This window comes from Numida meleagris, chromosome 2, assembly GCF_002078875.1.
Source record: "Numida meleagris isolate 19003 breed g44 Domestic line chromosome 2, NumMel1.0, whole genome shotgun sequence".
NCBI lineage: Eukaryota > Metazoa > Chordata > Aves > Galliformes > Numididae > Numida > Numida meleagris.
Window position 1 is genome coordinate 23,384,662 of NC_034410.1, and position 15,874 is coordinate 23,400,535.

General features: G+C 40.1%; 1 protein-coding gene across 4 annotated transcripts in view; it reads right to left on the bottom strand.

Moving 5' to 3' along the window:
• Nucleotides 1-15,834, bottom strand: part of SGCE (sarcoglycan epsilon) — a 29,606-nt gene extending 13,772 nt beyond the window's left edge. Inside the window, exons 1-5 of one of the 4 annotated variants that reach the window (XM_021386164.1) lie at nt 15,683-15,834; nt 9,823-9,927; nt 5,526-5,648; nt 2,399-2,556; nt 138-210 (exon numbers count right to left, since the gene is read on the bottom strand). In XM_021386164.1, the coding sequence (XP_021241839.1) occupies nt 138-210; nt 2,399-2,556; nt 5,526-5,648; nt 9,823-9,927; nt 15,683-15,794 (571 nt within the window). In that variant the 5' untranslated portion in view covers nt 15,795-15,834. The remainder of the gene's footprint in view (nt 1-137; nt 211-2,398; nt 2,557-5,525; nt 5,649-9,822; nt 9,928-15,682) is intronic. The other 3 variants (XM_021386160.1, XM_021386162.1, XM_021386163.1) reach the window with 3 other exon arrangements.

Sequence of the window (15,874 nt, forward strand, 5' to 3'; positions counted from 1 at the left end):
TCTTACCTCCCCTTTGTGGCCCTATGTTTGGTTTGACGACCAGACAACATACAGTATTCTTTATCTTAAAAGAACAGGGGTCCAAAAGACTTTTGTTTACTCAATTCAAAACTCAGCGAGCTATTTTCTGTACGTACCTTCTGCTGACATGATATTAATGATCAGATTATGTCTCGCTGTCTCAAAAGTACGCCTGTTATATGCAGTGATCTAGAGTAAAAAAGAAATGATTATAAAATGATGATGGAAATATGAAGATTAGATAAAGGAGACAGTGAAAATGGCTAATTTAAAAATACTTATCACCTTCTAAATGTTTTTGTTTTTTTTTCTGTTTGATACATTATTACCTTCAAGTCAGGCCACTGGAATTTTCTCTATCAGTCTATAGACAAATACAGTTATCCATGGGATATACATGAATGTAATATATTTTGCTCCAGATAAAATTTTTCTGCCATACATGCACATTCTTTCCTGTCACTTTTGATGTAGAAACAACCATGAGCAAAGATGGGTTTCTTCATTTCCCATTCCACCTCACTCCCCCAGTACTATATTCATCGATAGCAATTAGGGAACATGAACAAAAGATTATTGGGAACCCAGCAATTGCAGTCTTTGGGAATGGGATTTAGCCTGAGCTCTACTCCCAGTGAGGTTTTACTGCATGAATGGATTCATAAGCATTCTAACACAAGTAGTTTTGGACAAATACTGGAATTTGTTACTGTAGAGGAAGTGAAAACTAGCAAATAGATGCAGCTCTCATGCCTCTTATTTTTAGAAACTTAGGTACTTACTATCAAATTACACAAGGACACCAATCTTGTATTTTAAATATATGGGGTGCCTGAAATGCTCACAAGTGTCAAATAGAGTTCTCAGTGGTTACCGCATGACTACCCAGAAACTGAACTATAATCATGTGCTTATTCATAACAAATACAGAATGAGGTTGGATATCAATACTACTATTGTCTCTATTTTTTATTTATTGAAAGGTGATAAATCTTTCATAAAATAAATAAAACAAACCTTTCTCTTTAGGTTCACAATTCAGTTCATTTTACTCAGAGAGGAGAGGTAGAGCAACTCTCTGGTTGTACAAGATCCGTACAGCAACAGGAATATACCCATTTTCAGTTTGGACTTTAGCAGTGACTGTTGCTAGTCTGGACACCTGTATGCCTCTGGCTACTACAGCAACAGTGGTGGAAACTGCCTCTGTGCTCAGTATCCATTCAAATAAAACTGTCTTTGCACAGCTTTCAAAGGAGCTTAATCTCCTTTGCTACCCATTCTATGACAGTCTAAGCATGATGCCGGGCCCTTCTAATTGTGGGGTCTCGTCCAACTGATTTACCTACCCATGACATCACCTCAGGCATTACAGCATATGAAAGTTAAGATTCAGGCCAAGAATATGCAATTACTCCTCTCAGACTCTCAGATGATAGTAGAAAGCTTTTCTACTAGAAGTAGAAAAAAATGCAACCTGCCCTCATCTCGTAGTATAGAATTAATTCAAAAGCCACATGTAAATGTAGGTCCACAATGAAGTAATTTGTATGCTAGGCAAGACTGAGTTCAAATATAGGCTTGTGCTCATTCACGCAGTGTAGGTCTTGATTTAGACCCTAGAATGTAAAAGCACAAGCCATTTTAAAAAGGACAATTTTAAGTAACGGTTTCCCCTACAGAAAGCTAAATGGAGTCTGCAAGTACTTCTGCACATGATTAATTTTGCAGTTGTGATTAGTCATGCTGAAATCAAAAGCGAATTAAGCGTGAGTAAAATCATCTGCCGTATAACTTTAACTTTTAAAGTTGTCATTCTTGAGGATGACAACAATATCAAACACAGTTTAGAGAAAAAAAACTCATCAAAGGCTTAAGACAAAAGTACTGCTGAAGAAGCAAATTGGCTGAAGCGAGTTAATTAGCAGATTCTCCTTGACACTGGGAACTGCATGGTGTCTCATTCATTCTGCTGTGATACACATGACAAAGTTCAGTCCCTTTTCCCTTCCAATTGCTGCTCAGTGAATAATTGGTGCTTTTAAATATTTGGATAGTTAACTGTCAAAAATAAAGTAGGGGGTTCTGTCATCACCACAACTATAAGGACTGAATTAGATACATGAAACTGTTAATTAAAACAAAATCTGTCAATAAACATGAATAATGAACTAGAGAATATTTGATGACAGATAATTTAAAAAATTAAAACCTGTTTAATGACTGAATGCAATATTTCCTTGTCTGGCCCATACTTAGGGTAGAATGCTACAGAATTCAGAACTCAAATATCTGAAGAAGTACAGTGATTCACAAGCCGATTTTGTTTTGTTTTCAAAAACTAAGAGGCAATACCTGTTGACAAACATAAAAATACCTCAATGACGGTTGGTTTGCCCACGTTTTCTACAGTTGGCGAGCCATACAGCACTCCATCGCTGTATGGTGTCCTTTGTATATAGCGGAGCCATCCAGGTCGGTCAGGGTAACCCATTAAGTTGGTATTAAATGTGATAGGATCATTGCTTATTTCACCTAGATAGGAAAAGCAATGTTAGAATATTTATAACAAAACATTATATGCATTGATTTTGATATTTCTACTAGAAAAATCTTATTCTGACTTCAAGCTATGTCTTCCAAACCCGTTCAGAGATAGAAAAAAACCTGCTAATCTTTAATACATCAGAAATATTTGGTTTCTTGCTCAACACTTGTAAGCATTAGGAAATTCATATCTAAAATATATAACAAGCTATACAGATGATTGTTCTTGTATTTCCTAGACTTTTAGCTAGCTCAGAGGGCTTGCAAGCACATTCTACAGGGTATGATTTTTCAGTTCCACCTAGGATCAAATCATCTAACCTCCATACTGACAAAAGCACATAGGCCTCAGTCCTTTAATTCCCAAAAATTTCCCTCTGTACTCAGCACTGGTGAGGCCACACCTTGAGTACTGTGTTCAGTTTTGAGCCTCTCACTACAAGAAAGACATTGAAGTGCTGGAGCAAGTCCAGAGAAGGGCAACAGAGCTGTGAGGGGCCTGGAGCACAAGTCTTTGGGAGCAGCTGATGGAACTGGGATTGTTCAGTCTGGAGAAGAGGAGGCTGAGGGGTGACCTTATTGCTCCTTACAACTGCTTGAGAGGAGGCTGTGGTGAGGTGGGAGCCAGCCTCTTCTCCCATAGGACAAGAGGGAATGGCCTCAAGTCACACCACAATGGAGATTCAGGTTGGACATTAGGAAAAGCAACTCCTCTGAAAGAGTGGTCAGGCGCTGGAATGGGCTGCCCAGGGAGGTGGTGTTGTCACCAATTCTGGAGGTGTTCAAGGAACATTTACATATTGTACTGAGGGACATGGTTGAGTGGGAAATATTGGTGATAGGTGGATGGTTGGACTGGATGATCTTAGAGATCTTTTCCAACCTTGGTGATTCTACAAAAAAGGTTTCTTAGTTACTTTTTATTAGTTATTTTAACAATGACTCTAGAGACACAATGTGCCCAGAAGGGCTTAGCATAAAGTGTGGCTGCGTAACCATTGATGCTTGAAACTTTCCGTTATCTAGATGTAAAAATCTTCAGCACAAACAGCCCGGCAGTAGATATTTTTTTAAAAAGAGAATAAATTAATTCAAAAAGAGGAAAAGACATGCCTGCAAAATGCATCCACAGGTGGCTACAGTAGCCCATAGTCCAGATGCAATCTCTAGGACTCCCCGAAACCAAACCTCAAGAGCAATTCTTTTGGTTCCTATTGATGCTCTTCCAACTGGCTGGTTTCAACTGCTTATTTGAGCTTTTGCAGATGAAGTCAGACATGGCTGAGGACCTGTAGGCCCTCAGTGTTGAGGAGTGAGCACCTTACAAGAGAGGCACAGAGCCAAGCAGACCCATTCTGCATCTGTGCACGCCCATCTGCACTGAAGCCCGCCGGCTCAGCCAAGAGGTGGCACTGGCAGCGACTGTCAGAAAGGTGACAGCAAGCTGCCACTGAGGGAGTAAACTGAGCCCAGTGAAGGAAGGAGAACTATCATCTCCATCTGAAGGACACATACAAAGAGCTGCCAAATGGTGACTAGTTTTCAGGCCAGCATTTCCACATCTGGCTATGGGTAGGGGGACCAGAACTGTAGGAAGGCCACACTAACCCAGCACCAAGGTGCAATGCAACTTTCAACTCTCTCGGGATGCCACAGTCATCTATTGCCATAGTAATAGAAGTTCCAGCATCACAAATTATTTGGAGAAAAAGTCTCAAAAGCACTGGTGATACATTCTGGTTTGCCACTGTCATATCAATGGCAAAGCACAGCTTTTCAAGTGGCAGATATAAATATAGGGACCATGCAAGCACAGGAGGTTTTGGTCTTACAGTCAATTTCTGATATGATCACAGTCTGTCTGCCAGACAGAAATTTCAGACTATCTGAAATCAAACTAATGCTGCATGAGAATGACACAGACTGGGGCTGTGGGGGATTTGAAAAACAATCCAGAACCAATAAATGTCCAGGTTCCTTCCACTACATGCCAAAACTGGAAAAAAAAGCTGGGACTGTATCAAACTTCACCGTATCACTGGCAGTAGCTCTGCCAGCTGTTGTTCCATGAAACAGGTACAAGGAAGGGCAAGTTAAAACATCCATTTTAATAAGCACAGGGAAGTTTAAAAAGCAGGGTTTGTTCACGACAAAAGTTAACCTATACCAACAGAAGCTTACTTTCTTTTTCAAGTGGGTTTCGAAAATGATACTCTCAAATGAACTCAAAAGCTTATTAATGAAGGAGTAGCTTTTGATTATATGTGAACTATACATTACAGTTTTTTTCCTATTAATATATTTATTCCCTTTCATTGTTGTAGGACAAGATGTTCTCTCTTTCTCTTTTGCCCTCCTAAGCTCATTTTTTCATATCCTGCCTTTAACTTAGATGCGTGCCAAAACAACATCCATAAGAAATAACAGCTCTGTCTCTACAATCTAACTACCTAATAACATTAAACTCTTCCTAAATATAGAACTAAGTTTGAATCCAACAAGAGGTTTGCTTTCAATGAAAAAAAAATCATTGCATAGTCTCATTTATTTTCACCTTCTGTCTCAAGATTACTATATGCTTGAAAATGCTCCTTCACCAGGCTCCTTCATACTACTTCTGAAAGACTGATCAAATAAAAGGCATTTTCATCAAATGATTATTACACTTCCACCAATTCATATTTCATGGGAAAGCAAAGAAAATGTATACTTAGTCTCTGATATACAGTGTATGTTATTATTCCTTCTCAAGTACATTTTTCAGAACATGGGTACATGCATCGTTTCAGAATTGGTGATAACAAAACAGAAAACATTCAAAGATATTTCAACAGAAACAAAAACTATCCTTCGCACATTATTTGCTTCACTGCAACACACGTTAAATATATTTGAAATTTTTAAACATTTTTCTTTCAAAATTTTTACATAATATGGAAGATCTTAGCATCCCATACCAGGCTTTGGGTAAGGAGGAAATTCCCCCTTAAAGTACTCTCTCTCCAAAACATGAACAAAAAGAACTCCAGCAGAAGGGTATACATTCCGATCAGAGTGCACCTTAGACAGAATCGTGTACACTGAAAAGCAGAAGGAAAGATAAGAGACAGAAAAAAGCAAAAATGAGACATGCTCTAGATCATACAGCATGCATTTCAATAGCAACGTGGGCATCTGGGAAAAGGAAAGCAACAAATATTAGATACCTGTTAATAAGTTTTTTAAAAGGTTGCATGGATTTAAGAACAGAATGCAGAGCAAACTCTCTCCTTCCCCCACAAGATCCCTTCCAAAGTTGCAATAAGCAAAACTGGCTGCATTAGAGCTTTGTAAGTAGTACAACCTGATCATTTTTATTACAATGGAAAAAAATGGAGGGAGCCCACTGTAATTTTTTATAGTTGGTTTATTGGCAATATTACATAAATAAAAGCACATTAAACAAGTAATACAAAAATATTTCCTTGATGTTTTACAATAAATTCCTCGTATTCCTTATGAGGAATTCAGAGGAATCTTACCAATAAATGGTATTGATTCCTCACTAAACAAAAATGGCAGATTTCTCAGTTCTAGGGCAGAAAAGAGGAAAGCAATTCACTTCAGCTAAGGATTTATACAAGTTCTTACAGCTAGATTATCTTGTACCAGTTGGGTCAAATATCCCCCACATAAACATTTGTTTGGAGAGCTCGTTCCTGAAGATGTTAACGCTTGAATTGAAAATGGATGAAACAGAAGGGCATCGGTCATTATGGGTCAGTCAGGTGACACTGACTGCAAATAAACAAACAAAAACCACCAAATCCACATCTTACAGGCCCTAAAACTAAAAAACTGAAGGAAGCTTATTTTAGAGCAATATGCCATTTTTGTGCAATTGCCAACTTGGATGATAAAAGTGTATCTTACTTAGGTATATTTTAATGAACTAGAAATGACACATTAAATGCATAAAATACACTTGACTGGCAAGTTTCAATTTCAAGTATAGATGGAGAATACTGATCTTACAGATGTCTCATGAGATCTTAACAGGACTACAGGTCATATTACCTTTCCATATTATTATTCCTGTCACTGACCTGCAAGAATCAATCACTGTGAAAAATTTTGTACATTAAATGAGGATTACACAAGTGGTAAATAAAGATAAGCCACAGACACAGAGATACACAGTGCCTGCCTGGCTTGCTAACTGAAAGAAACTTTAGGAGTTACATCTGGAGGCCGTACAGCACGGCAATACCATATTATGGAAAAGTGATCCTCCAGGAGATTTCGGAGTCATTGTAACAAACTCATAGGAACAAACTCGTAGCTCCTAGTACATGAAAGAACTAATTTCAATGCTTGGATTAATGAGCAAGAAAGTTTGAATCACACTTAGTTTTATAAACCTGCTAAAATTTCCTCAGACTCATCGTTATACCAGTCTTCTCATTTGAGATCCACTTAAAAGAAACACTACTAATTAGGCATTAATCACAGACATTCCACCCCTCGTACCACGTACTCCTTGTGGAATCTATCTCACCTAATTTTAGATGCCTACAGAAACAACAACCACCACTGAGTCAGCCAGGCTCCTTTTATAGTCAGCAAAGAGAAACAGACGCTTCTAGGGGTTGATTAATTTGATTTCCCTTGTAAAATGAGATGAATAATGTCCTAGATTCCTGGCTGCTCTCTCTAGATCTCCACTCACTACAGCCGAGAAAAGAGCAAACATCTGTACTGCAGACCTCTCCATTTAGTTGTGTACATCCCAGTCTCTCAGGCTGATACTCAGAATGTAATAGTCTCAACCTCTTGGTACACTATTGATCAAATTCCGCAGCCAGAAAATTTCCATTAAACATCACCACCTCAGTAAGACACCATAAATAATTAATTCTCTTCTAAGGATTGATGACAGGATCTTTTTACTGTTAGGAAGTGTTAGATGCCCAGCTTGAAGTAAGAACCAGCTCTTCTCCTACTAATTTATACAAAACTGGCCAGAAAATTATCAGTTGTACTCATGATCCCTTGTTTATCTGTGTAAGGAGGTGCTTCTCGGAGTTGTTCTTTCTCAGTTTTAGAAGTTCCTTTTGGCACAGTACTGAATAGAATTGGCAGTAAGATTTTATCTTAAAGAAAATAATTAAATTAGACCTTGGAATTTAAATTCAGTTCATTACAATTTTTTTGTTAATAAACCGGTTATTGTAATTTTAGTTATGTAGACTTAAGTACAGTAACACATCTATTTGATTTGCAAAATTAAAGCAAGTTAATGACCCCAAACAATTCTGCATTCGCTTCTGTGAATAAGCAATAAATAGAACAAGAAAACTTTAAATTCCTACAAAATACCTTCAGGAAAAGCTGGAAGGGTGCCTATGACATTAATAAGATTCTTCACAGAGCAGAAAAGCTGAGAAAAATATGGTGGCTGGTTGAGAATGTGTTAAATATCTCAAAAAAAAAAAATCTGCTTTTTCAATTCTGGTTCTCTGACTCTACTAAGAAGATCAATTTCTAACAGGAAGAACAGAGAAAAAACAATGTATATTTTCTCCATAAATAATAGTTTTAGAACAGATGAAAGTTAATATAACCAGAAGTTATGGAAGTTGCTGATCTAAACCATGTATTTCTTATGTCTGATAAGAAATCTACTCCCACCACTAAATACTTGCACATTCCTAGCAATGAGACATTCTCTCCTGCTAAGGTAAACAAATAAGGATTCTCACTAAGATCACTGTCTTATACAGGCATGAAGTCCTAAAAAATGCTTCTTTGAAGGAAAAAAATATATATACATCTTACAATGACAGATACATTATAATGACACAACTCCAGAGATTAAGAATTACAAAGTTCTTGCCCTCCTTGTCTGTCAGAAAAGCTCCTTTCTTTTTACCCAGTGAAGCTCCTTCAGAATCAGAAGGGACCTGATGTGTCTTCAGCTTACAACAGCAATCACAGCTTTTCAATAATGAAACAAGTAAAATGCTATTTTCTTCAGAGGCTTTTAAAATCCACAATTAATTTCATAAGATTGCCTGAGTCTGAAGAGGAATGTGTAATCATCTTAAGTGATCCAGGGATGAAACTGAACACGTGTAGCAATCTCTAGATGCTTATCTAATGCAGCAGACTGCCAAACGCGTGTTGGCTGGGCAAATTCTGAGGACTCTGAAAGGTTTCAGTAAAACTACTGATGAGAAATCAAAATTTTTCACTGTGTGGGATCACAACAGATCCCTAATAGGACCAAAAAAAAAAAAAAAAAAAGACAGTACCAGCTTCCTCAACAGCATTGCTATTGTTGTTCTTTCTTGTTTCTGAATCCCTTCTAAGACTTTCCAAGATCTATACAAAAGGGCCAGAAGTTCTGAAGATTATAAAAAAAAGAAAAAATAAAATGGGAATGGAAGGTTGAAAAACCTACATCATTTTCTTCGAACCATGCAGAGAAACTGCCCCAGCTGTCCTTCTTGTAGAGATCTTGAGCACGGGCACAGCTGGGATTGTAGGCTAGGATTGTATCGGCTTGCAGTCCAGAAGCTGTTAACAGCCACACATCAGAGCTTGTACATCAGATACAGATGAGACTAGCCCACAGAAATTTCAGAAGATTCACCACGTTCGTTAGAATCTGTAGGTTGATGAGTTTCAGGAAAAAAAAACCAACAACACACACCCGGACACTTTCTCTGGAAACTTCAGTGAGTTCTTTCCCCCACTGCCTTTTAGCAGAAATCCCAAATATGATTTGGGGGCCAATTCCAATTGCCTACCTGGATGGGAAGTGAATGCAATGACAATAGGCCTTTCTCAGCTAGAGTACCATAGCTACAATCATTCTACGGATACTTTCACAAACGACAATAAAATAGTCTTTTCAGGTATGTATACACAGGGATTCTTTTTAATCGTTTCAGAAAAGTTACTGTATTAAGCAAACTGCAGAGGTACTTCCAAGCAAACAGCAGCAATAAGAAAATATGCAATATTAGGTGTACACACAGCCATTATTTCAAGCAAAGCTATAGTTGCAACAGGAAAAGTTGGGGAGAATTCACATAGACACACAGGTCTGTGAATGCTTAGAAGACTGAAGAAATGCAAAATCTTCCAAATTACTTACCCTGAAATAGCACCTTATTCCTAAAACAAGGACATGACTGAAAAAGCAAGAGTAATATTAAAAGCATATGTGACTGAACCAACACAGGGTTTATATTTATGACCTAAACTCACCATTCTTCTCAACAGCCTTTATTCTGCTGATAACATAACTGTTGGCTTGCTTAGTCTTCCAGTTAACTGTTCCATTACTGCCATCAGCAGAGCTTAACAAAAAAGCTTTTCAGAATAAAACAAATGCAAAAAAAAAAAAAAATTAGTCAGATCAACAGACTTCCAGAAATTAAATATCAGATGGGATTAGATGCCTTCTAAACCTGGTTTTGTATTTAGTCAGACCTTAGGAATCTCAGGTAAGAAAATGATGGTGTTTGACATGAACATTTATCAGTATTGAATATTATTCCCAATGATCACATTTTGACATACATTCTCCAAATAAGCGCAATAAATGTGCGCTAAACGCTTAAGCATCTGTAGACACTTCTGCTGAGATGATCATGCTGGTAAGAAACACAGTGAGGCACGTTCTGTGATGAATATATTTGCACCGGTAAAATCTCATATACAGACAAAGACATACTTAAAGTTACTTTCACTGGCATAATGTATCACAACCAAAATAGGGAAAGTAACATAACCAAGAGCAACGCCTTGTTTATATGAAGATGCCAGCACATGGGGCTGAACATCTTGCCTTGCAGCATAACCAGTAATTCTGAGAAAAGAACCCATCAAAAAGTAGTTATCTTCATCCCATACAGCCAGAGAACTGCCCGAAACGTTTCAATCAGAACAGCTGAAGGCACAAGGTTTAAATGTGGTGAGGAGCAAAGCACAACGGACAGTGAAAGCAGCTGTTGGGCTGACAAAAAGGCCCCAGAGCTGTAGCAGAACCACCTGAGGAAGCTCCTTCTTCACCTCCAGCTTTTTGTTCTTTTGTTCCCCTTCCTCTGTGATGAATGATGCATCAGCTATTTGTATAGTTACCTGCCAACTGAAAGTGCAGATAAAGGGAACTGCAAGTGGGATGCTAGGAAGGGGAGAACGGCCATAATAAATAGTCTTTCTTTTGACGTAATTTGGGAGTACAAATTGCAGCCAGAAGTTATCAGACTAACATCTTAACTTGCGTATAAAAATAGCTGTGTCAGGAACAAGTAGCAGTACTTTGTCTCAAATACATCTTTGTTGACAAACATGCATTCAAAATAGGCAACTATCATTTCTACCAGAAGCGTAAACATTTGTGGAAACTGCTGCTGGCACAGCTACCGCGGGCAGCTATTACCTCGCTATTACCCAGGTCTGTTGACCTCCTGAATCCTCTCAGAGGATGCAGTGTCAACTGCATCCTCTGAGAGGATTCAGGAGGTCAACAGACCTGGCTCAAGCAGCAGTCAAGGCACACAAACACTGAATCTAGGCACGCGGCTGAGACATTGGTTGATGCCAATTTACCCCAAATACCTAAATTTAATGGAGGTTAAAGCGTAACAAAACCCCCTAAGTACTGAAATAACCATACCAGTACAGTAACGTTTCTAAATTATGAATTCATTACGTTTCTTTATATTTTCAATATACACAAATGATCCGGTTTAGCAAAAAAAAAAAAAAAAAGCATTATTCACATCCAGTGCTTTACATCTGTCTCACAGGACAGTTTCTCCCTGCTGAATTGAACCACCTACAAGGAGCATCTTCCAATAACAGTCCTACAGATTGTCCCACTCAGTGCTGTGCATGACCTTTAGTGCAAGTTTTTAGTAATGCTAAAAATGCTCAAGAAATTCCAAAAAAAGGAAAAACTAAAGTTGTTCCAGTATTCCAAATGGATGACTGAGGAAATTAGAGTGTTTTCAGCCACACACCAATCCCAAACAAAACACTTAGCACTGGCTTTGATTAATGAAGAATTAAATAGAGAAGAGTACTAACTGCAATCACCCAGGGTTTAATGCATCTTTTGAAACAGATTCTTTTGATGAACCCACAAGTTCGTCTGATGAAGATAGCAAAACCAACATGTCACCCCCAGACATGCTGCACATTACCCAGTGAGAAACCAAATGCAAAATCAATCAAGCAACTTTAAGCATAATAAGAATTAAAAAAAAAAGACAGGTTCCAAGATGCATTTCTAACTAGAAGTGTTCAGTGTCTTTGACTTGTGTCCATGAGTTCGCTAGGCTTAGCTGTGGATATCCTATGTTTCTGTCCACATAGGAGCTGGAAAAGCACACAGAGTATCTGTTAATCAGATGCCACAGTTTACAGTGTAATGTTTTAATATAAATATATATATATATCACCACCTCTTTGATTTTAAATGGCAGGTGTGAAATGGGACAATTCAGGTCATATTGCCCATTCAACAGCGTTCATCACGGGAACAGAAATCTCAAGAAAGAGAACAGGTCTGATGGATAATTCATTTGTTATATCAGATTTCTGTTATGTCTCACAGTGCTCTGGCATTGGTCTTACACCACTGGAATGTTTATGTATGTATAAAATGGCCTGAACATATATATATACTTCTATAATCAGCAGATAAAAGCAAAGGCTGGGAGTTTAATAAGTACTGGAAATGACAAGCCACTACACAGAACAGTGAGCTGTTTGGCAGGCTTAAGGTGATTGTTCATGTGCTGCTCTTCAATAGAATAAAAAGCAAATGCATAGCGAGGAACAAAGAATGCATGCCATACTTACATTACAGAGCATGCAATACAAGGATCCTGCACTCTGATGACAGAAACTAGAGAGATGTGGCAGGTAATGACAGAAACCGGTTGAACAGAAGCTTTCAGTAGAACGCCGCTTAGAACAGCTAATACATAAACAAGTACATCAAGGAGTAGCAGGGAGATTTTCTTGATGTGTTTGACACAGATACGATCACCGTTCCAATGCTGTGTCTGGTATTTACACAGAGCCTTCAAGAGGCACAGTGACAATGTGAAGAAAGCTCAGGGAAGACCTGTGAATGTGATTAAAGGACAACAAAAGTGGCCTTATACTAAAGAGTGCAGGGGTTCATACTCATTTTTATCAAAGACAAATACTAGAGATAATGTGATCAGCTTTGTACTCACAATGGGAAGAATGTTAAGGGTGTCAGGCTTTTCAGTTTGCTACATGTTACCAGCTGCCAAGGCACGTACAGGAGCAACTCACAGCTCTGTGCATGGGGCTTGATCTACAGGGCCGATCTTCTTTAATTATATTTGCATAGGTTGTATGTGAAGGTTTTAAATATTAGTATTTAACAGCAGAGTGTTCACCAGAGAAGATATCCCCAACAAGTTCTGCCCACATCACAATCCAAAAAGGGCCTGACCACTACAGACCAATCCACCTTCCCCACTGCTGTATTACCTTCTAACATCTGCCCACCGTTCTGCACTCCTGCCTGTCCTCCTTCCTGCTTCCTTAACAAGGATCTCTCCTCAATCTCTCCCACTACAAATGCAGCACACACCTTCAACTCTCAAAACCCTGCATTTCCCCCATAATTCCACCCCTACAAACATTCCTCTAATTACCTGCGTTCAAGAGGCAATGGTTATCTACCTGTTTCTGTCCCATCCATTCATGACTGTAACATCTGCATATTTCAAGATGTTGAGATTCCTGCCTCACTGCTTGGTTCCCTCTAACTTTCGTCTTCATGGCTTAGACAACCACTAAGAATAATCTACATTAAAAAGGCGTTTTGTTTGTTTGTGTTGCAATTGTAACAACACTTAGGCAGAGTCTCTATCATTTAGCTGGAGAGAAATGTCAAACGTAGCTACAATCATGAACTGATGAACATGGAAAGTTGCCCTATTTCTCCCAATATTATTATTAGGTATTACAATTCAATAGTTATGAGCCCTGAGTTCCCTCTTCACTAACTATGACAGCAGTGCCATAGGATGTTGGTTATTCAGTGATGAAAGCATGCTCATCCCAAGACATTCTATTAAATTACCAATATCTACTCTAGGAGAGTCCAAAAGTTATATCAAACTACATATTCTTGTCTACTTCAGAAATCTGTTCTTCTCAGTTTGATTGTTAACAACCTCTCTTTAGAAGAGAGGGTTTTATCATGGTGACTAAAGTCTGAAGCACTGTAAGGAACTTTTAACCAAGTATAAATACATCATGAGCAAAAATAGGCCTTTCTTTAAATACTAAAATTTACACTGAGAAGATAAATTCCTAACTTCTTGCAGTCTGGCTTTAGGATCTCTAAGACATCTCCTAAACTGTACTACTCATAAATCATGACCTTCTGTAATGAAAAGCATACTAATGAAATGACTCTTCCCTTCTATAATTATTTGTCCAAGCAAGTACTTCCTGACAGCAGATTTGATGTATTGATCTGCTCCAGATCACTACAAAGACTTAAGAGGCATCATCTTTACCAGGAGATACTCAGAGCCCTATATGAGGCCCCTAAGCAGAACTGCAGTACTATAGCATCTACTTAAGAACAGAACTGAAGAGGAAGGATTTTTATGTAGGGCTGTGGCTCTTCGTGGGGCCAGTGATTCTGGTTGGACGTTCTCCCACATTGCCATAGCTGAGGCTTCAAGTTCTGGGAAAGCTGGGAGATGGTTTCAGCTCAAGAGCTGACATTCAAGAGCTATGACGAATACAACGTTACTTTTTTGCTTAAGGGGAAAAAAAATTCAAGCTAGCACTTGGGACCGTTTATATCATTCGAACCATGTGAGTTTGTGTAGTACTTAAATTCAGACCAAAGACATACTGTAAAATCTCATTCTGGTGAAGATTAAAAAGTTATATAGGAATTAGAACAAGAACTTAATACTGTTCACGTTTCCTTTTTATATCACTCTCAAACAATCCACTCTGCTGTTTGAACTTAAGAAGGTCTGAAGTGGAAAAGTTAACCCTAAAGAAGTCCTTTAAGCTTATTCCTTTACTGGAGAGCCTGGATTAAGCTCACAACTCAGCTTCCAGAAGCTCATCTCAGCAGAGCCTTTTTAGATTCAGTATCCCAGCTGACAGAGTTCACCTCAGGACTGCCATAGTTTTCCCCTGGTTGCTATGCCACAGCTGTTCTCTGTAGAGGGAGACAGGAGAGGCAGGATGAATTTCCACATTAGGAGAAAGCAGTATCTTGCAGTATCTTCTACCCAACAGATTCAGAGTTTTATTCTTGCGCTGAACAACCTAATGCTTGGGTGCTAATTGCATCTGTAATATCTCCAATGACTCCGGCACACTTGCTGTCAGTACCCTACGACAAGTATGGTCACACATGTAAGGTATTAGATGTTGATTCAAATGTTACTCAAGAAGATACTGAGCAAACTGTTGTTTTTCAGATGATACACCACCGATCCCTCACATCACAAAACAACCTAGAGAAATAAATTTAGATCTAGAAGCAGATTTTGCTGCCCTCAGGGTACAGCAGAGCCCTGCCGACACTGCTGGCTGCGGGTGAGCAGGAGCAGTTGGAAGTCTTTCACTCTGCAGAACCCTGCGGGTGTGAGACCGGAGCGTTATATGATAGCCGCTATTTCAACGCATTAGGGAGCGAAAGGAAGACCTCTGCAGCCCCAGCTCTGCCACAGCTGCACTAAGCGCTCGGGCCGGTAAATAGCTCCGACGGGCGGGGCAGGGCGGGACGTGAAAGGCCGCTTTGTGCGCGGGGCAGGGGGGGCCGAGCACCCGTCCCAGCCTGAGCAGGCAGCGGCCCCGCTCCCGGCACGGAGCCACCCGACCGCGCAGCGTCTCTGCGTCTGGGCCCGGCCCCGCCGCGGGCACCGCCAAGCCTCCCCCGGCCTCAGCAGCGGCGGGGCGGGCAGGCCGCCCTCGGGGCGAACCCTAACCGCGCCGACCCGCGGGGAAGGAGACCGATGGAGCCGGAGCCGCTGCCGCGCACTCCTGCCGGGCCCGGGCCCGCGCCCGCTCTCCGCGCTGAGCAGCCGCCGTGACCGACCTGTCAGCAGCAGCGTGGTCAGCGCGCCTCCGCCGCGCGGTCCGGGCCCAGCGCAGCACCGCATCGCCGCCCTCTCCTCCGCCTGCTGCTGCTGCCGCCACGGCCGCCGCATCCTCCGCCCGCCGCTGCCGCCTCGCCCCGCGGCCGCAGCATCCTCCCGCCCCGCCCCGCCCGTCTCCAGGCAGCGCGGCG